Source organism: Schistocerca gregaria, chromosome 6, assembly GCF_023897955.1.
Source record: "Schistocerca gregaria isolate iqSchGreg1 chromosome 6, iqSchGreg1.2, whole genome shotgun sequence".
In the NCBI taxonomy this organism is placed as follows: Eukaryota; Metazoa; Arthropoda; class Insecta; order Orthoptera; family Acrididae; genus Schistocerca; species Schistocerca gregaria.
Genome location: NC_064925.1, coordinates 35494588 through 35516387, shown reverse-complemented (window position 1 = coordinate 35516387; position 21800 = coordinate 35494588). Strand labels below are relative to the sequence as shown.

Below are 21800 nucleotides of genomic sequence, written 5' to 3'. Positions count from 1 at the left end.
GAGGGTATGTAGCACATTAGATGTAACAAAAAAGCCAGCAGGTACAGAAACATAAATGAGGAAAATGTGGACAAAAGGGAAGATAGTGGGTGATAGTTGGGAGGATGGAGAAATATAAAGAACTGAAGGAACAACACAATTAGATGACACTTAACACCCAGTTGGTGGTGGGCAAAAAACACGTACAGCAGAGTCTTGCAGAATTTACCAAAGCACCACAATTATCGATACTGGTCTCTGCGTTAAAGAATATGTGAAATTGGTTGCATCCCCCACCCTATACCCACACATATACACCAAATCAAATGTGTCACCATCATGTATCGCTCCCACCAGAGGGCTCATGACTCTTTGGTGAGTTCGTGCTTGGCTATCACCGGCCCCGGCCTTTGCAGCATCTTTCCCCTTCTGCGGTGGATGTCTAGCCTCTTGCTATTTTTTTCCTGTCCCTTGGGGAACATGTCTGGGATATTTTTGGTGATGTGTTTTGCATTTTCAGTAGCCTGACATCAGAACAGTCCACATACTGTTTTTTGTTCCTTTATTCTTTCTTCATTCCCCTTCTCCTATGTTTCCCCACTTCAGCAATTGAGATTCTTCCTCCCTGTGCATTCCTGAAGGCCTGCCCATGTGTCTGATGTGTAACAGGTGACTGGGTAATGTGTAATTACCAGGCCCTGGTCCACAGGTAGGGTTTGCACGTGTACTCTGGTACTGGCCAGGCACAGGGACAGGTGATTGCCTTCCCAAATTGCCAACTGGTACCTTTGTCAGGTGTTTGGGAGGTGTGACTTGGGTGACCAAAGAATCATCTGAGGGGGGGGGGGAGTAGTTGGAAGGAGCATCCCATCTCTGGATAACATGGGGCATTTTCTTGGAATAACCCACACATCTTCTTGTCAGTTGACCTCTACCAAACATAAATGGAATGAGACTCAACAATTCAAAGAACCTCCCAGCTGTACTCATGGTACCATGTACTGAAAGTGGTCAGCCCTTTGCTATGGTTAATCTGTTTATCATTCAGAAATGTGTTGATTCAATTGCCGGCCCTGTGAAATCCTGCTCCCGTTTACACAATGGCACTTTGCTTTTGGAGACTACCTGTGATTCTCAAGTGCAGCAACTCCTTGCAGCTTCACTCCTTCACATCTATTCTGTTCATCTCAAGGTCCATTGAATGCTAAAGTGTTCGCATGGTGATATCACACTAGGCTGCTAAATGATCTGACAGAGGCACAAATCCAACCTTACATTCCGAACCTGATGTGGTGCTACCAATGTCATTCTTACAACCACACTCGAATGCCCTGTTGACACCTGGCCAAAAGTTTAACCTGTGGTATGGATCCACAAGAGGGTGATTTTCCGCCTTCTTCTCCCTGCTGTATCAATTGCAATGGTAACCGTGCCTCCTCCCATGATTGTCCCATGTATCTCAATGAGTGGGCCATCCAGGAGGTCTGAGTGAAGGAGAAAGTGCCTTTCCCTGTCACTCGCAAGTTGTTGGATAGTCAGAAACCTTGCATTTTACCATCTGGCACTAGCAGTACTGTTCTTGTTACATCTTGCCCCACGAAGGACGTAGCCATGCAGATATGCGACCTCAGATTCAGCACCACTGATGTAAATTCGACAGTGTCATGGTAGCACCCTCATCTCCTCCTCCTCCTCCTCCTCCCGCTATGCAACAAGCCATCAAATTCTCGACTCGAGCCGTGAAATCACCTGCTGTACAACCGGCAGGCCAGAAAGGACAGAAGAAATATCCACACAAAGCCAACAAACATCTGAATCATCATTTGCCAACCACAAAGGCTCCAAGAAACCTAACAAAGGCAAACAATCTTCTCCTTCGCTGACTGGGAGATCCTCTTCAATGGTGTAGCCACATTATACCCTCACCTGGCCGACCTCTGTGTCGCTGGTGTGCATAGCCAACTGTTTTTCTGCCCTGTATTCTGCAGACTGGCTGAGGGAGAATGCTGAAGCCTCTATAGATCTCATTGAGCAGGTCCTTCAGCCTCTGCATCCTATTGCAGAGAGTCTTTGAAGGCTGGGACTCGGCAGCCACCGAGGTGACAACCCTTCATTTTTTTCCCTCTCCCCTTTCCTTATCATCACTCACCTCCAATGGAATGTTTCCAGCCTTAGATCCAATAAGGAGGAATTCCTCTTGGAAATGTAGTGTCCACTTTGTGCCTCCAGGAGAGAAAATTATGTCCTCACGACCTCTTTTATCTCTCACATTTCTTTCTGGTCCACTTTGACCTCTTGCATTTATTTCCGGTCCGCTTTGACCTTCCACCTGAGGACTGTATTCCATATCGTGGGGGAGTCATGCTGCTCATCCGTGACAATTTTCATAGTTAAACCATCTCAATTAAACACCCAGTTGATAGCTGCTGCAGCCTGCATTTTCCTTGCTCACTTCACATTTTTCCTCTGTACTATTTACATCCCTCCATCCTTTGGTGTCACCAGGGAAGACTTGCCCACATGGTTGGGAATTTTGCCGGCTGCTGTGACCGAGCAGTTCTAGGCACTTCAGTCTGGAACTGCGTGACTGTTACAGTCGCAGGTTCGAATCCTGCCTCAGGCATGGATGTGTGTGATGTCCTTAGGTTAGTTAGGTTTAAGTAGTTCTAAGTACTAGGGGATTGATGACCTCAGATGTTAAGTCCCATAGTGCTCAGAGTCATTTGAACCATTTTGTTGGGCATTTCCTTCACCCCTTTTTGCTGCTCGGTGTCTTTAATGCTCACCATCCCCTTTGGGGCTCTGCCAGAACCTGTGTGAGAGATGCCCTGTTGGCTGACTTTCTAAATCAACTCAACCTCATCTGTCTTAACACTGGAGCACCCATGTTCCTTTCAGACTCCATGCACACCTATTCCCATTTGGACCTCTCCTTCTACACTGCCCAGCTTGCCCATCATCTCGAGTGGTCCATTCTCTCTGACACATACTGGAGAGACCATTTCCATGTGTTATTGGTTTGCTGACTCCTACCACAAGTATGTGCAAACATGAATGGCAGCTTTCATGGCAAATTGGAGGCTTTTATCCTTACCGTTGCAGAACATCCCATTCCTCTCACTTTATCTTTACCACTGTGTGTCCTGGATGCTTGGTGAACCGAGACGTGCCCCAATGCAAATCAGTTCAGAGACATGCTCTCCACATTTTTAACCACTGTCCTACGATGGTGAACTGCATTTGATATAAACAGTTGCATGCACAGTGTCACTGCATTCTTTGGGATAGCAAAAAATCTAGCGGGATTTAGTAGTTCCTTGAACAGTTCCACTCCCTCTTCGGCCATGTGGGCTCACCTCTGATGGCTCCATGGAGCATGATCCTCCAATTTTCAGCCCGACCATAGCAGATGATGTCATTGTGGACCTTATTGCTATCTTCAACACCTTGGGCTGCTATTTTGCAGAGATTTTGAGCTCCACACACTATCACCCTGCCTTCCTCCATCAGAAATGATTGAAGGAGGTTCGGGCGATACTCTTCTCTTCTCAGAATCGTGACTGCTACTCACTTACTATGAGGGAGCCAGATCGTGCTCTGGCTTCATCTCCATCCTCAGCCCCAGGGCCAGACGATGTTCACATTCAGATGCCGCTGCAGTACCTTTCTTTTGTGGCAAGCACTTTCTCCTTCGTCGTACAATCACATGTGGGCAGAGGGCACATTTTCCAGACACTGGCCTGAAGCCACCCATACCTAAGCCTGGCAAGGACAAATACCTTTCTTGTAGTTATCGCCACATTTCTCTCGCCAGCTGTTTTTGCAAGGTGATGGAATGTATGATTCATGCCCAGCTGGTATGGTGGCTCGAGCCTAACAATTTACTGATGTGAATTTCGAGTGTGACCTTCTGCAGCTGATCATCAAGTCACTTTGTCAATCTGTGTCATGAACAGTTTTCTGTGGAAATACCAGACTGTGGCCAGGTTTTTTGATTTGGAGAAAGTGTGCGGCATTTGCTGGAGCACTGATGTTCCCAGTACTCTCTCCATGTGGGGTTTCGGAGACCATCTACCCCATTTACTTCAGGAATTTTTAGAAGACAGGTTTTTCAAGGTACGTGTGGGTTGTGCCTTGTTGGACACGGTGTGCCACAGGTCCGTCTTTGTTATCGCCATTAACGCTATTATGGCTTGTCTCCCACGCTATTATGGCTTGTCTCCCACCGGGCATCTCCGGCTCTCTTTTAGTTGACAATTTTGCCATCTATTGCCATTCTCCTTGGACTTGTCTCCTTGAGTGGCATCTCTGACTTTGTTTCAATCATTTTTACTCATGGAGCATCGGCAATGGCTTTCACTTTTCCACTGACAAAACCGTTTGTATGAATTTCTGATGGAACAATGTGTTTCTTCCACTGTCTTTACATCGAGGGGCTGTTGCTTTTCCGTTCATTGAATGAGGTCCATATACAGAAGCTACCAAACTACCACCGTCATACTGATATGGTGCTCTCATTAGCAAATATGTGTGCTGTTTGTCTGGCCACCCATTCTGTGCCTCCTTCTTTGATGACTCTTTGACTGACTGTATGGGATGCGTACCTCTTCTCTGTGCCTACTGGAGTTTGCTTTCAGCTATTGCTCCAGCAGCTTAACTTCACACTATCTGCCACTTTCCTGATGGAGGTGAACCTTTCATCACCTTGGCTTCATGTGGCTGCCTATGTTTACCTTGGACTTCATTCACTTCCTGAGGACACTACTCCAGACTCACTCTATCGCTGTAAGTTTCTTGACCTTCGCACAGAACTTCATGTAGTACCTTTGTGTATACTGGTAACTCTTGGGCTGACCGTGGTGTCGGGTGTGCCTTCGTCATTGGCACTGACAACATTCGGTATTGACTTCCGGAGCACTGCTCAGTATTTACAGCAGAGTTCTTTGCCCTGTGTCAGGCCATTGAGTACATCTGGCAACACAGGCTTTTCGTTTCTGTCATTTGCTCAAACGCTCTCAGTACCCTTCAGATCCTCTATGTGCTGTACACCATCCATCCCTTAGTGCAGCAGGTCCAGGAAAGCTTTCACTTGCTCACTCTTAATGGAGCCACTGTGATTTTTCTGTGGGTCCCTGGTCACATCAGTCTGATGGGAAACGAGGCCACTGATGCTGCTGCCAAGGCTGCAGTCTTCATACCTCGGCCTGCTAGTTCTTCCATTCCCCCTGATGATCTCTGTGTCACCTTGGCATCACCACTGGACTTCCCTTCATGGGAATAAGTTCCAGGAAATTAAACCCTCTGGCTGCATGGAGATCATTTTAGTCAGGTTGCGTATTGGGCACTATTTATTTAGCCATCTCCATTTGTTAAGTGGTAACCCCCACCAATTTGTGCCCATCTTCATCAAGCTTTGATGCTTTACCATTTCCTGATGGAATGCTCTTTTTTCAACTGCTTACATTCTAATTTACGTGAATTATCAGCTGTTTTAGTGAATGAGTGTGGGCTGTTGGCCATGTTTTACTTTTTATCTGTCGTAACAATCTGGTGAAGGACATTTAATCTTTAGTTCAGGACCTCCATGTCTCTATGGCATACTTTATGGCCCTTTCTCCAAGAGAAAGTCCCTGTTTTTAGCCATCTTTCCTTCCATTGATTAGGCTTAATGTGTAGTCACTTTTCATTCCTCTTTTGTCTTTGTGTTCTGTGGTTCTGAGATGGGTGCGTATGGCCTTAGTTGTTTTGGTGCCCTTAAACACAACAGAACAAAACATCATGTATTGTGGCAGGAACAAATAAACACCATTCATCAATATTTAAAATGTATTTCTTCAGTTTAAATTTGCGTTTTAAGTATCTCTTTGTAGCAGGGACCCATCATCCGTCGTCCCCCACCACTGGATATAGGCCTTATCCAGATTTTCCCATACATTACGATGTTTTCGCTTTTTGCGTCAAAGTGTGCCCTGGGTGTTTTCTTTATGCCATCAGTCCATATTCAGTTACATCATCCTATATCCTGTTTTCATATCATGAGGAATCAAACACAGAAACTCCTTAATGCATCTCCTTCATTTTGCCTTGCTGGTTTCCTGGTCCATATCCATTCCAGTTTTGTAACAGCTACTATCACATCTTTAATTCCTGCCTTTTCTCTTATCCATTTGTCTGTTTTTCTGTCACTTCTGATAATGTGGAACACACGTCCTTCAATTGCTTCTTGGGCACCCTTCAAATTTTGAACTGCCTGAGCATTTAAAGTGCATGTTTCACTTCCATAAGTTAGTACTAGCAATATTCACTGGTCATAGACTGTCACTTTAGGCCATATGAGGAATTTACTTGTAACTACAGCATTCTGGGAAGGTGAGCAGTAGGCAGACACACCATATTCACATTCTGTGGGGTCTTGGTTTGACATACCTTTCTGCTCATCCTTAAAAAGGTTTGCTGTGGTTTCCTAAACCATTTACAGTGAATACTAGATAAGCTTCTTTAAAAAGGCTCAAGTTGAATTTGTGCTCCATTGTTGTCCCATTACTGCCGACACAGTTGTCAGCAGGATGTTACACCCTAACTTTCCTCTACTTTTCCTGACTATTCTAACTTAACATCATTTTTAAACACCATCCTTCATTAGTATCTGTGTTTTTTATTCCTATCCTGTCTTCTTTTGTTCAAGATCCAGTAAGTATATCTCACATTTTGTGGCTCTTTCGACCAACAACCCAGTGTTAAAAGTACATTGTCCTTTAGTTGCACTCATCTGCCATGCTTTTAGTTGTAAAATTATTATTTTCTGGCAGTTAAGTAGTTTGTTCCTCTAATGAATTATTTTATTATTTATTGCAGGAAGAAGCTGGTGATGTACTGGTAGAAGGCTGCCAAAGTGAGAATACTCTTGGAAATGTGTTCAACAGATGACAAATCTGTTCAAAAGCTTGTGGTGACAAATCATTGTGGACACATCATTAATACTCTGAAAACATTTTGCACAGATGGAATATTAACAAATGTTACTTTTGTGACTGGGACAACCAAAGTTTGTGCTCATCTTCCTATAATCCAGTGCTTCAGTTCACATATACTAGACTGCCTCTGTGATGAAGTATACTCAGTGTACATTTCTGATACAAAAATCGATTCTCATAGCCTGAAGTTGGTGATTGATTATTTTTATACAGGAGTAGTTGTAGCACCTAATGAACTTAAAAGTCAGTTTGATAAATGTGCTAAATTTTTTGACATCAATTTTGTGGCTGCAAGGAAAGATGTGAAGCAAGAAGGAATTTACTACACGTTACCGAACTACCCTGAAACAATACTACAGGAACTGTGGGACTCACGAATTGATCCTTCAAAGTGTGATGTTATATTTGTAACAAGTGGTTATGTTCAGCTGCAGGCTCACTCTTGCATTTTAGGTGCCTGCAGTTCCTATTTGCTACACATTTTTCAAGAACATCGAAAAGAAAAACAAAAACCATTTCTATTTGTGCTGCCAAATGTGACAGAGGATGACTTACAAATTGTGATTGAGTTTTGTTATAAAGGATTTGTGGTGATTAGCAATGAAAATTCAAGGTCTGTGTACAAAACAGCAAAGCTTTTAGGTGTAGAAAATCTTTGTGATAAACTTTCCTCAGCATTTCCATATGTTTTAGAAGTTATGCAAAAAGTTGTAAATTCAAGAGAACAGAGTAGGATAAGAACATCATTCGGGGCATGTGAGGAGTCTGGTATTGTAAGAAATCCCCTGCAGGACTTGTTTTATTCTCTGTTGCAGTGTGGAAATTTAGTTGATGTTTCTATATATGTGGAAAATTCAAAACTTGAAGCTCACCTCCTTATTTTAAGCATTTTTAGCACACTCTTCAGAAATATCACAAGCAAACTCAAAGACAAATTGAGCCATACAATTGTGCTGATTAGTGGCTTAACAATCCAACATATACAAGCTTTCATTGATTATATATATAGGGGGGAAGCAGAATTTCCTGGCAGTGTGTCTGATTTCTGTAAATTCATGTCTGAATGGTTAGATTTTGATTTGCTCCCAGTGTGTGAGAAAAACAGCATAACAATGCAGTACGATAATACGGACTCCGACACAGTTAATGAGACATCATCCAGTGAAAACATCACAAACATATACTCAACGGAGAAGACTATATGCTCAGAGAATGAAGATACTGCTGAAGGAAAGGTAAGTTATGTAAAAATATTAATGATTCCGTTTTAATTGAACAAACACTAGATACTTTTATATAAATTTCGTGTTCAGGTGTACAAGAAGCTGTAGAGTTATGCAGTGATTCAGTGATATGTAATAGCACACTGACTGATGTTAATGAAACAACTACAGCAAACAGAACAACAATGACCAAGTGTGACACAAAATAATTGGATGAGAGGCAAACCAACTGATCGGCAACAGATGAAGTTCAGAACTTTAGAACAGAATTTGAAAAATGGCTCCACAGGAATGAAAGTAAATTTGCAATGGAGAAACATTAAGTATGGTGTTCCACAAGGTTTGGTGCTTGGCCCGCTCCTGTTTTTAAACATCGTTTGCCAGAGACACAGGAGAACACCAGGAACTATGATGTTTGCTGATGACACAAATATACTGAATAAATAAAGCCAGACACAGACAAGAGAATAATGAAACAGGCTTACAGCTGGTTCACTGCAAACAATGAATGCTTCATCTTACAGATACTCTTGTTCCAGATGAATAAAAGTTTTGTTCAGGTACCAGTTATGTAGTTCATGGGCATACATTGAAAGATGTAAGTCAAAATGCTCAGTTCAGCCCGATTGCACTTACAAGCCCCCTCTCATAGTATCGACCTGCCGAGGGGACTGCTAGCGTACTTTCAATTGACGCTGTTTCATGATGCACCGTTCTGGGGAAAACCAGTTATGGTAAAAATGTATAGCTTCTACAAAAGTGTGCAGTAAGAATATTGTGTAAAAGTCAGTAACTCAACATCTTGCAGAAGCCTCTTCAAAAACCTCGCGGTTCTCACTCTTACATGAAAATACATATGCTCCTTTATGGTATTTATGGTCAGTAATAAGAGTGAATTTAGGATGAACTCAGAATCTTTTTTTAATGTCCACTAATAGGTCTCTAAATATTTTTGATTAGATGGTGTATATATGAGGTTTGCTCAAAAAGTAATGGGAAGTTTTTAATTTTGAGGGATTTATAAATCTGAGTTTCAGGTTTTTTTATGTTTTTGGTACACATGTTCCTCATGTATGTATGAATTTTCAGCTGTTTTGAATGTTTAGTTTATTGTTGACAGTTCAAATGATTATTCACAATTTCGAGAGCTCAGAAAATTTTTGCTTTTTAAATAGTTTGATCAAAGAATCAGCATTAAGTTTTTCTTGCAAAATGGAATAAAGTGTAGCACCACATTTGAATTGTTGACTTTGGCTTTTGGCAAGTATACTATGAGTAAGACAAGAGTTTACGAGTGGTATAAATGTTTCAGAGAGGGTCAAGACGACGTTGAAGAAGACACAAATTACAGGTAACAGTGGGGAAGAAGTACAAAAAATGGTTGTGGAAAATTGCCGAATCACCAACAGAGAGGTTGGGGATGCTGTCAGCCTATCCTTTGGCTCATGCCAAGCAATGTTTTGGGTGTTTTGGGGATGAAATGGTACAGTTTCTTCCAAAATTGTTGAATTTCGACCATAAATGACATCGTTAGGAAATTGTGAAATGAAGTCAACAATGATCCATAACTTCTAAAGAAGGTTATAACAGGTGGTGAAACATGAGGTGTTACATCAAAAACCAAGGCCCAATCATCCCAATGGAGACTGCCTAAAGAGTCAAGGCCGGGGGGGAGGGGGGGGATAAATAAATAAATTGACAAGTTTGATCACGTGAAGGTTCTTCTCACTCTTTTCTTCGATTGCAGTGGCACAGTGCTTCATGAGTTCCTGCCTGATGGTTGTACAGCCAATATGGAATACTACCTGGGAGTTGCGTGCTGATTGTGTGAAGCAATCTGAAGAAAATGACCAGAATTGTGACAAAACTGCTTGTGGAAATTCCATCACAATAATGATCCCACTCACACCTCAATGCCTGTTCGTGATTTTTCAGCAAAAAACAGTACCATCATGCTGCCTCAGCCACCATATTGACCAGATGTGGCACTCTGCAGCTTCTTTCTATTCCTGAGGCTGAAGAGAACCACAAACGGATGTTGTTTTGCCACCATTGATGAGATAAGACGCCATAACTTACAGTGAGTCCAGAAGTGCTTCCAAGATTGGAAAAAGCACTAGCACAAGTGTATTATATCTGAGGAGGATTACTTTGAAGGGGAGAAAGTTGATGATTATGAATGAATAAAGATTCCTTAAGAAAAACAAAAATTCCTGTTACTTTTTAATCACACCTCATATACATGTATAAAGTCGCCTGGAAGCAATTGTCAGTGCACAATACTTGAACTAGTGACTTCAGTTTTCCTCAGCTAAGAGCACAAGTCATTCCCATTACCTTTTTTCAATCCTATGTGGATAACATGCCCCTCCCTAACTCCCCCATTATTGTGGGCGTTTCTGCTGTGGGGAGGCTTCAGCATTTCAACAATACAGGTTGAGGTGCCGTACATGAACCTACATCAGAGAGAGATCAGTTTAGAGTCCAGACTAACTTATCGTTCCTGGAGAGAGCTAGCACTTTTTAGCAGTTACAAGACCACAAGTGTGGATGATTTACTGATCTGGCCTTATAACATTAACCAATACGGTCTTTGTGTGTTGGTATTGTGAACAGTTGGAAGCAGGGGGGAAACTACATCTTGAGGTAATGCAGGTCTGCTTTATGATTAATGATTAATGCATCATCTTGACTACAACATACAAGAGGTAAAATAGTCCCTCATTCTGATCAATTGAGATCTCCTAGCCAGAACTACTCAGATGGATTTTGTCTTCAGGAAAAACAATTTGGGCATTTGGTGGGGTGGCATGTGGAAAATAAAATCCTTTAATCATGTTGATAAGAAGTTTAGAGAAATCAAGAAGAGACATTAAGATTTCATAGAGAAATGGATAGATTGATCTCAGATGTAGTGGGAGTTAGTCAAATGCATTGGTAGAAAAAGCAAAACTTTAGGTCAGGACAGCACAGGGCTAGAAATAAAAAATTAAATACCGGTTGTTGTTGTTGTTATTGTTGTTGTTGTTGTTGTGGTCTTCAGTCCTGAGACTGGTTTGATGCAGCTCTCCATGCTACTCTATCCTGTGCAAGCTTCTTCATCTCCAAGTACCTACTGCAAGCTACATCCTTCTGAATCTAATTAGTGTATTCATCTCTTGGTTTCCCTCTACGATTTTTACCCTCCACAATGCCCTCCAATACTAAATTGGTGATCCCTTGATGCCTCAGAACATGTCCTACCAACCGATCCCTTCTTCTAGTCAAGTTGTGCCACGAACTCCTCTTCTCTCCAATTATATTCAATACCTCCTCATTAGTTATGTGATCTACCCATCTACTCTTCAGCATTCTTCTGTAACAGCACATTTCGAAAGCTTCTATCCTCTTCCTGTCCAAACTATTTATCGTCCATGTTTCACTTCCATACATGGCTACACTCCATAAAAATACTTTCAGAAACGAGTTCCTGACACTTAAATCTATACCCGATGTTGTAACAAATTTCTTTTCTTCAGAAATGCTTTCCTTCCCATTGGCAGTCTACATTTGATATCCTCTCTACTTCGACCATCATCAATTATTTTGCTCCCCAAATAGCAAAACTACTTTACTACTTTAAGTGTCTCATTTCCTAATCTAATTTCCTCAGCATCACCCGACTTAATTCGACTACATTCCATTATCCTCGTTTTGCTTTTGTTGATGTTCATCTTATATCCTGCTTTCAAGACACTGTCCATTTCATTCAGCTGCTATTGCAGGTCCTTTGCTGTCTCTGACAGAATTACAATGTCATCAGCGAACCACAAAGTTTTTACTTCTCCATGGATTTTAATTCCTACTCCGAATTTTTCTTTTGTTTCCTTTACTGCTTGCGCAATATATAGATTGAATAACATCGGGGATAGGCTACAGCCATGTCTCACTCCCTTCCCAACCACTGCTTCCCTTTGATGTCCCTTGACTCTTATAACTGCCATCTGGTTTCTGTACAAATTGTAAATAGCCTTTCGCTCCCTGTATTTTACCCCTGCCACCTTCAGATTTGAAAGAGAGTATTCCAGTCAACAGCTTTCTCTAAGTCTACAAATGTTAGAAATGTAGGTTTGCCTTTCCTTAATCTTTCTTCAAAGATAAGTCGTAGGGTCAGTATTGCCTCATGTGTTCGAATATTTCTATGGAATCCAAACTGATCTTCCCCGAGGTCAGCTTCTACCAGTTTTTCCATTCGTCTGTTAAGAATTCACGTTGGTATTTTGCAGCCGTGACTTATTAAACTGATAGTTAGGTAATTTACACATCTGTCAACACCTGCTTTCTATGAGATTGGAATTATTATATTCTTCTTGAAGTCTGAGGGTATTTCGCCTGTCTCGTACGTCTTGCTGACCAGATTGTAGATTTTTGTCAGGACTGGCTCTCCCAAGGCTGTCAGTAGTTCTAATGGAATGTTGTCTACTCCCAGGGCCTTGTTTCGACTCAGGTCTTTCAGTGCTCTGTCAAACTCTTCACGCAGTATAATATCTCCCATTTCATCTTCATCTACATCCTCTACCACTTCCATAATATTGTCCTCAAGTACATCGCCCTTGTATAGACCCTCTTTATACTCCTTCCACCTTTCTGCTTTTCCTTCTTTGCTTACAACTGGGCCTCCATCTCATCTCTTGATATTCATACAAGTGGTTCTCTTTTCTGTAAAGGTCTCTTTAATTTTCCTGTAGGGAGTATCTATCTTACCCCTAGTGAGATAAGCCTCTACATCCTTACGTTTGTCCTCTAGCCATCCCTGCTTAGCCATTTTACACTTCCTGTTGATCTCTTTTTTGAGACGTTTGTATTCCTTTTTGCCTGCTTCATTTACTACATTTTTATATTTCTCCTTTCATCAATTAAACTCAATATTTCTTCTGTTACCCAAGGATTTCTACTAGCCCACATCTTTATACCTACTTCATCCTCTGCTGCCTTCACTACTTCATCCCTCAAAGCTACCCATTCTTCTTCTTCTGTATTTCTTTCCCCCATTCTTGTCAATTGTTCCCTTATGCCCTCCCTGACACTCTGTACAACCTCTGGTTTAGTCAGTTTATCCAGGATCCATCTCCTTAAATTCCCACCTTTTTGCAGTTTCTTCAGTTTTAATCTACAGTTCATAACCAACAGATTGTGGTCAGAGTCCACATATGTCCCCGGAAATGTCTTACAATTTAAAACCTGATTCCTAAATCTTTGTCTTACCATTATATTATCTATCTGATACCTTCTAGTATCTCCAGGTTCTTCCATGTATACAACCTTCTTTTATGTTTCTTGAACCAAGTGTTAGCTATGATTAAGTTGTGCTCTGTGCAAAATTCTACCAGATGGCTTCCTCTTTCATTTCTCTCCCCCAATCGACATTCACCTACTACATTCCCTTCTCTCCCTTTACCTACCATCGAATTCCAGTCACCCATGACTATTAAATTTTCGTCTCCCTTCACTACCTGAATAATTTCTTTTATCTCACCATACATTTCTTCAATTTCTTCATAATCTGCAGAGCTAGTTGGCATATAAACTTGTACTACGGTAGTAGGCATGGGCTTTGTGTCTGTCTTGGCCACAATAATGCGTTCACTATGCTGTTTGTAGTAGCTTACCCGCACTCCTATTTTTTTATTCATTATTAAACCTACTCCTTCATTACCCCAATTTGACGTTGTATTTATAAACCTGTATTCACCTGATCAAAAGTTTTGTTCCTCCTGCCACCGAACTTCACTAATTCCCACTATATCTAACTTTAACCTACCCATTTCCCTTTTTAAATTTTCTAACCTACCTGCCCAATTAAGAAATCTGACATTCCACACTCCGATCTGTAGAATGCCAGTTTTCTTTCTCCTGATAACAACATCCTCTTGAGTAGTCCCCACCCAGAGATCTGAAGGGGGGGGGGGGCAATTTTACCTCTGGAATATTTTACCCAAGAGGATGCCATCATCATTTAATCATACAGTGAAGCCGCATGCAATTACGGCTGTAGTTTCCCCTTGCTTTCAGCCGTTTGCAGTACCAGCACAGCAAGGCTGTGTTGGTTAGTGTTACAAGAACAGATCAGTCAATCATCCAGACTGTTGCCCCTGCAACTACTGAAAAGGCTGCTGCCCCTCTTCAGGAACCACATGTTTGTCTGGCCTCTCAACAGATACCGCAACGTTGTGGTTGCACCTACGGTACAACTGTCTGTATTGCTGAGGCACGCAAGCCTCCCCACCAACGGCAAGGTTCATGGTTCATGAGGGGGGGGGGGGGGGGGTAAATATGGATAATACATTATTATTCGTGTATAAATACGGGTAATACATGAATAATAATAATGAATAAGAATAATAATGAATAAAAAAACAAACTAACTACTAGAAACAACACAGTCAAGCCAAGGCAGACACAAAGCCAACACCCACCACAATAGGACAAGTTTTTATGCCTACTAGCTCTGCAGGTGATGAAGAGATTGGAAGAATTTATGATTACATAAAATAAATTATTCAGATAGTTACAGGAGACAAAAATTTTATTGTGATCGGGGGTCTGAAATTGCGCAGAAAGTAGTTTAATCATTTCCAACATTTGTTTAAGTATTGTGAAAGAGTGCTGTATTTGCATAAGCGACCTGGAGACACTAGAAGGTTTCATATAGATTATGTAATGGTAAGAAAGAGATTTCGAACCTGATACCTGCCAAACATATGCGGGGGCAGGTGTGGACTCTGGGCATAATTTATTGATTAAAAGTTCTGGATAACTCAGAAGATACTAAATTTAATTGGCAAAGTCGAATATATAAAAATGCAGCAAATAAAGCAAGTAAAAGGGAATACTGACCTCTAAAAATGAGACTGACAGAAAGTGCAAAATAGCAAAGCTAGAATTGCAGACTCAGAAATGTTGAACTGTACAAGCATGTATGACTAGCAGAAAAATAGATTCCACCTGTAGTGAAATTAAGGAAACTTTTGGAGAAATGAGGAGCAGCTTTATGAATGTCAACAGCTCAGATACTGAACCATTACTAAGTAAAGAAAGAAAGGCTAAAAGGTGAAAAGATGATACAAAAGAAATACACTTTGAGGTGAAGTCATGGGACATCTCCTAATATCGTGGTGGACCTCCTTTTGCTGGGCGTAGTGCAGCAGCTCGAGGTGGCGTGGACTTAGCAAGTTTTTGGAAGTCCTCTGCAGGAATATTGAGCCATGCTGCCTCTATATCCATCCACAACTGCAAAAGTGATGCCGGTGCAGTATTTTGTGTGTGAACTGACCTCTTGATTGTGCCCTATAAATGTTCAATGGAACTCATGTTGGGTGTTCTGGATAGTCAGATAATTTGCGTGAATTGCCTAGAATGTTCTGACATGGCACATTGTCACCCATAAAAATTCTGTCATTGTTTGGAAACATAAAGCCCACAAAAGCTGCAAATGGTCTCTGAGTAGCCATACATAACCATTTCCTGTTAATGATGGATTCAGTTGGACCAGAGGACCCAGTTCAATCCATGTAAACACAACCCACAACCTAATGGAACCACCACCAGCTTGCACAGTGCCTTGTTGACAGCCTGAATTCATGAAGTCTGCGCCCACTCGAACCCTACTACCAGCCCTTACCAACTGAAATCAGAACTCATCTGAGCAGGCCACAGTTTTCCAGTCATCTAGGGTTCAACCAATCTGGTCACAAGCCCACGAGAGGTGCTGTAGGTGAAGGCACTAATGTCAGTTGTCTGTTGCCATAGCCCGTTAATGCCACATTTTGTTGCACTGTCCTAACAGATACATTCATCATATATCCAACATTGATTACTATTTCATGCAGTGTTGCTTGTCTGTTAGCACTGACAGCATTACACAAATGCCCCTGCTCTCAGTTGTTGGCCACTTTATTGTTTGTGGTGAGAGTTACGGATGAAATCTGGTATTCTTGGCTCACTCTTTACACTGTGGATCTTGGACTATTGAATTCCCTAATGATTTCCAAAATAGATTGTTCCATGCACATCTAGCTCAAACTATCATTGCACATTCAATGTCAGTTAATTCCCATTGTGCAACCGTGATCGTTTTGGAAACCTTTTCACATGAATAATCTGAGTACAAATGACAGCTCTGCCAATATATTGCCCTTGTACACCTTGTGTACTCGATACTACCAACATCCAAGTGTCCGTATTGCTATCCCATGACTTTTGTCGTCCCAGCACACAAAGGAAATGAAATTGGAGACAATTTAATGGAAAGGGATGGAGAAGTAGATGAGGTAAGAGATGTCATGTTATGGGAAGAATTTAATAGAGCACTGAATGACTAAAGTTGACAAAAGGCACCTGCAATAGACATCATTCCCTCAGTGCTATCGAGATTCTTGGAACAGCCAGGCATGACAAAATATTCCAACTGCTGTGCATGACATATGAGACAGGTGAAATGCCTATAGAATACATGAAAAAAAAGTAATAATTCAAGTTCCAAAATGGCAGATGCTGACACGTCTGAATGTTACTGAAGCATTAGGTTAATGAGTCATGGTTGCAAAATAATGACAAGAACTGTTTAAAAAAGAATTGAGGAACTGGTAGAATCCAATCTTGTGAAAGATCAGTTTGTATTCCAGAGATATGCAGGAAAATACAAGTAAGGTAGTTACATGTTCCGTAGATAATTTAAATGATTTCTTTTATTGAAATGATGTGGAATGAGTTAGTTTACAGGGCATGTATAGATGATGAGTATTAATTTAAACAAACACATCTTGTCCTGCTCATGCAACTGCATTTAAAAACAAAGGTTTTTTTTTCTTTTACAGGTTACCAGTTTTTAAACAGGAATTCCAATACTTAATGTAAAAACAGCTATACTGAACTGATGACCCACCATAGAAGACAGAATGGATAATGGCAAAGCTACATTTATAATGTTTGTAGATTTAGAGAAAGCTTAAGATAATATTGTGCTGTACACTTCTCTGAAATTTTGAACCTAGCAGGGATAAAATAGGCCCACAGGCAGCAAGGTGCTATCTACAATTTGCACAGCAGCTGGACTGCTATTGCAAGAACTGGACATAAAAGGGAATCAGCATTAGTCGAGAAGGGAGGGAGACGGGGTTGTGGACTGTCCTCAATGTATTCAGCCAGTAGATTGAGGAAGAAGTAAAGGAAACCAAGGGGATATTTGGAAAAGGAATTGAAGTTCAGGGAGAAGAAATAAAAACTTTGAGGTTTGGAAGATCAGTTGAATGGAAGTTTGCTGATAGCAGGCTATAAAATTAATATAATCATAAGTGAAACAGTGGTAACAGAATGTAATCAGATTAATTCAGGACAAGGGAATTAAGATTATGAAATGTGACACTAAAAATAGTTGATGAACTTTGATAATTAGGCAGCAAAATAACTGGTGATAGCAGAATTAAGAAGACATAGAATGGTGACTAGCAATACAAGAAAGTATTTCTGAAAATGAAGAATTCATTAACATTACATAAATTTAAATGTCAGGTAAAGTTTACTGAAGCTATTTTTCTGGAGTGTAGTCCTCCACAGAAGTGAAACACAGTGGATAAGGTTGCTTTTGAAATATGATGCTACAGAAGAATGCTGAAGATTAGATGAATGAGTTGAATAACTAATAAAGATGTACTAAATCATATTAGGGAGAAAAGAAATTTATAGCACAACTTGACAAGAAGAAGGGATTGGTTGATAGAAAACATGCTAAGATGTCAGTGAATCATCTATCTGTTAATGGAGGTTCAAATAGACGGGAGTTGCAGTAGCTAGTTGGATATGAAGAGGCTTGCACAGGACAGACTTGCATTACACCAGTATTCAGACTGAAGATTGCAACTACAATAACTTGCATTTTGCTGTGCTTGTGCCTTCAATGGCAAATTGGTAAATTAGGATCATAGACCCAATGTTTCTAGTCATATGGTCCCTAGAAGAAACGTTTGATGTATTTTTGTGAACCTTTGTGATGACCAGGAGAGCAAAGGATTCTTGTAGTTCATGACAATCACTATCTATGGTGCACAATGAGGATGTAAATTAGTGCTGGTGCACTGTCTTCTGGAAAATAATTAATTATGATAAATACTGTGTGATTATAGAGGAATGTATGCAAATACTGTAATGAACCACTTTCAGCATCCCAGTTTTGTTATCTAGCTGAATATGTCTGTTCTCTCTCTCTCTGTCTATTTTTCCCAAAGTTTTTGCTAGCCTCCTTTTTTACACATAATCTGTGTGCCTATCTTGATTGGTTTTAACATTTGAATAGGCTTCTTGTCAGCTACTTTCACAAATCTCTTTTCACTGACCTGCCATAGCCCATCCATCAGAGGAGTCATTATGCTCTAAAGTTTCTTTGATTAACTTTTATTAGTCCTTTCTTTATAACAACAGCTGGTTTGTCTCAAGCTCTATCGTTTTTTATACCCTTCTTGGTATACTTTTTATTTGCCTTCTGTAATTGTGATTTTCAGTTAGTGTATTTAAAAAGGCAAGGTACTTCAAAGAGCGATAAACAGCACAATTTCTCTCATTTACAGGCATCACCACCTGACACACGGCCTGTTTCAGAAGAAGAAGAAGAAGAAGAAGATGATGAAGAAATCCTGGACAACTTTAATGAATATCAAAACAATTTGGGGCTGGTGTGTCACAGTTGCAATGAGACATTTCCAAATCGGCAGCAGTTTAAACAGCATCTGAAAATTCATCCTGATGCTAAAATGATGAAATGTAAATATTGTGGCAAAGGCTTTGAAAAACCCAGTCAGATGAGACTGCATATTCGGATTCACACTGGATCGAAGCCATTTCAGTGTGACGTGTGTGGCATGAGGTTTGCTGCAAAAAGTTCACTCACTAAACACAGAAAAACTCATACAAAAGACAAGTCCGTGTTGTATGCTTGTGATGTGTGCAATAAATCCTTTAGTCGAAAGGAGTATGTGACAGAACACTTACGAACTCACACTGGCAGTAAACCGTACGAATGCTCCATATGTCATAAAGCATTTGTCGGAAGGACAGGTCTCAATCACCATAAAAAAATTCACACAGACAACAATTCTAGGAAAAGTACTGTGTGTGAGATATGTGGTAAAAACTTTACACGTCACGCACTGTGGACACACATGAAATCGCACAATAAAACTCATCGTTGTGAACTTTGCGGTAACTTATTTTCAACTAAAACTGCTTTAAAAATACATATTGCTGGCTCTCACTTAGGTCATATGAGCCACCAGTGTGATATCTGTGGAAAAGGTTTTATGCAGAAGAACCACCTGCTACGGCATATGGACACACATATAAGAGAAGGTCAAGATGAAGACAAATTTTCATGTGACAGCTGTGAAAAGAAGTACAAAACTGAAGAAAAACTGGATTCTCACAGAATTCGTGAGCATTCTAAACCTGGTGAACGCCCCTACTCATGTAATATATGTAATAAGAAGTTTTCAGGTCGCAGCACAGTGATTTACCATCGGCGAACGCACACTGGTGAACAACCACACGAGTGCACCACTTGCGGCAAAACCTTTACTCGCCCTGACGCACTGCGACAGCATACACGTTCCCACACAAATGAACGAAAGTTTAGGTGTTCAGTATGTAACAAGAAATGTTCCAGCAGAGATACGTTAAACAAGCACCTCAAGTCCCACAAGGGCACAGAAGACAAAGGTGATACCACTACTGCTGATAATGTTCCACCTGACGAATGTGAGAAAGTATGTTCATTAGACAGAGACCAGTGTTCACATTCCACACTGCACACATCCTCAAGACCCCATCGGTGCAACATTTGCCGAAAATCGTTTCGTTACCGTGACAGTTTAGTTAAGCATACCCAGATACACTCGTCAGTTAGCCTACAGTTACCAGGAGCAAATGAATTACCCAGTCTATTTTCATTTCATATGTGTGAGCAATCATACACTCAGGAGTGTGATGAAGAAACTCAGAAAAACACCAGTTTTTGCACTGTAACTGAATTGTTAAACCACAATGAAGCACAAGAATTAAGTGTCTCTTCAGCAGCTGTAACTAATAGCAGTCTTGTTTCTGAACTGAAAAATACTGCTTCAGGATCAGTCGCAACGCGGAGGCCGTTCAGTATAACTATTGATGGAAATCTGTGCTGCAATTCTGATGTGTTGTTACCTACTGATGATAGTATTGTAGCATTAGTGCCTGCTCTTTCACAAGAAGTGTCTGATCCCATTGCAAAAGCCCCACACAATGACAAAGATCAAAGCACTGCAATTACAGAACAAACTCCTGCAGTTCCAACAACAGACAGAGATAATGTACCACAATCGGAGCCATGTTTTTCAACAATACTTTCAAAGTCATTTGAACTCCAGGCCATCTGATGTTTGATATACATTTTCTTCAGGGCATAGAAAATGACTGTAGACTTGAAATTATTCTTTTTGTAAGTTTCTATAAAATGTTTTCAGAGTACACCTTTATGCTCTCAAATTTTATTTCACCTGTAATAATCTCACAAAGTGCACAGTGGCAGTAATACACAAACTACTCAACAAAGTACAGTACAGCTTTTAACACATTCTTTATTAAAATCAAAGCATAAAAAGTAACCCTACTTAAGTGTATCACTGAAAAGATTGTCTTTTTCTCTTACTCAATCAAACAGTATCAGCCATGTACCATTTACTGCAAAAGTTACAACTTCAAAGCAAAAGGAGTGCATTGATGTGCGCATCTGAAGGTTATCTGAAGAGTTTGTAAAATACAAGAAATGCTCTGGAAGACCAGGTGAGGCACTTCTGGTAAGCTGCCGGCAAGAAAACTGCTCTCAGAGGGCAAGAGCCAACACTGAAATGCAGACCCACAGACAATTTTAATCTGTCAGAACATTTCATTTAATTAAATGTATACTCACCACTGCAAGGTACCAACTCTCACTGTACAAGCTCCTGTAATGAGTGTAAGACGCTGGGAAAAAATCAACTGTTCAAATCCAAATGCCACCTTCCCAACTTTGGTTTTCCGCGATTTCCCTAAATCACTCCAGGCAAACACAAGGATGGTTCCTTTGGAAGGGCACAGATGATTTCCTTCCCCATCTTTGAATCACTCCGAGCTTACAACCCATCTCTAATGACCTCAATGTCAATTGGGTGTTAAATCCAGATCTTCCTTCCACAAATAACTGTGAAGCGCACAGCAGAGGGTGCGTCCCACTGTGCCATGTATTCTGTAGCCATTCATGCTACCCTCCATTTTATATGTTCTGTATCTCCTGTTAGTCTTATATTGTATGGTATCACCCACTCGAGCAAGATTCCAAGTGTTACATCAGCAATCTCCTTTACAGACTGACTACATTTTTCCAGTATTCTACCAACAGGCCAGACTCTGCCACTTTCTTTACCTAAAATTATAATTACAATTTTTACCCACAGAATTTGTTATATCCAGTAATTTGTATGAGTTGCCTGATTCTAGCTGCAACTCATTGATATTGTAGTCACAGAATACTATGCTTATGTGTTTAATGAAGTGAATTCATTTGTTCTCTATGTAGATAAATAAT

General features: G+C 40.7%; 1 protein-coding gene across 2 annotated transcripts in view; it reads left to right on the top strand.

Moving 5' to 3' along the window:
* LOC126279123 (uncharacterized) overlaps nt 1–20704 on the top strand; it is an 82760-nt gene extending 62056 nt beyond the window's left edge. Inside the window, exons 2-4 of one of the 2 annotated variants that reach the window (XR_007550788.1) lie at nt 6835–8188; nt 17032–17141; nt 18778–18847. Coding sequence is in view for 1 of the 2 variants with exons in the window: in XM_049979601.1 (XP_049835558.1) it covers nt 6890–8188; nt 18778–20613 (3135 nt within the window). In the remaining variant the exon portion in view is untranslated. Of the gene's footprint in view, nt 1–6834; nt 8189–17031; nt 17142–18777 lie in introns of both variants that reach the window. The other variant, XM_049979601.1, reaches the window with a different exon arrangement.
* The last annotated feature ends 1096 nt before the right edge of the window (nt 20705–21800 follow it).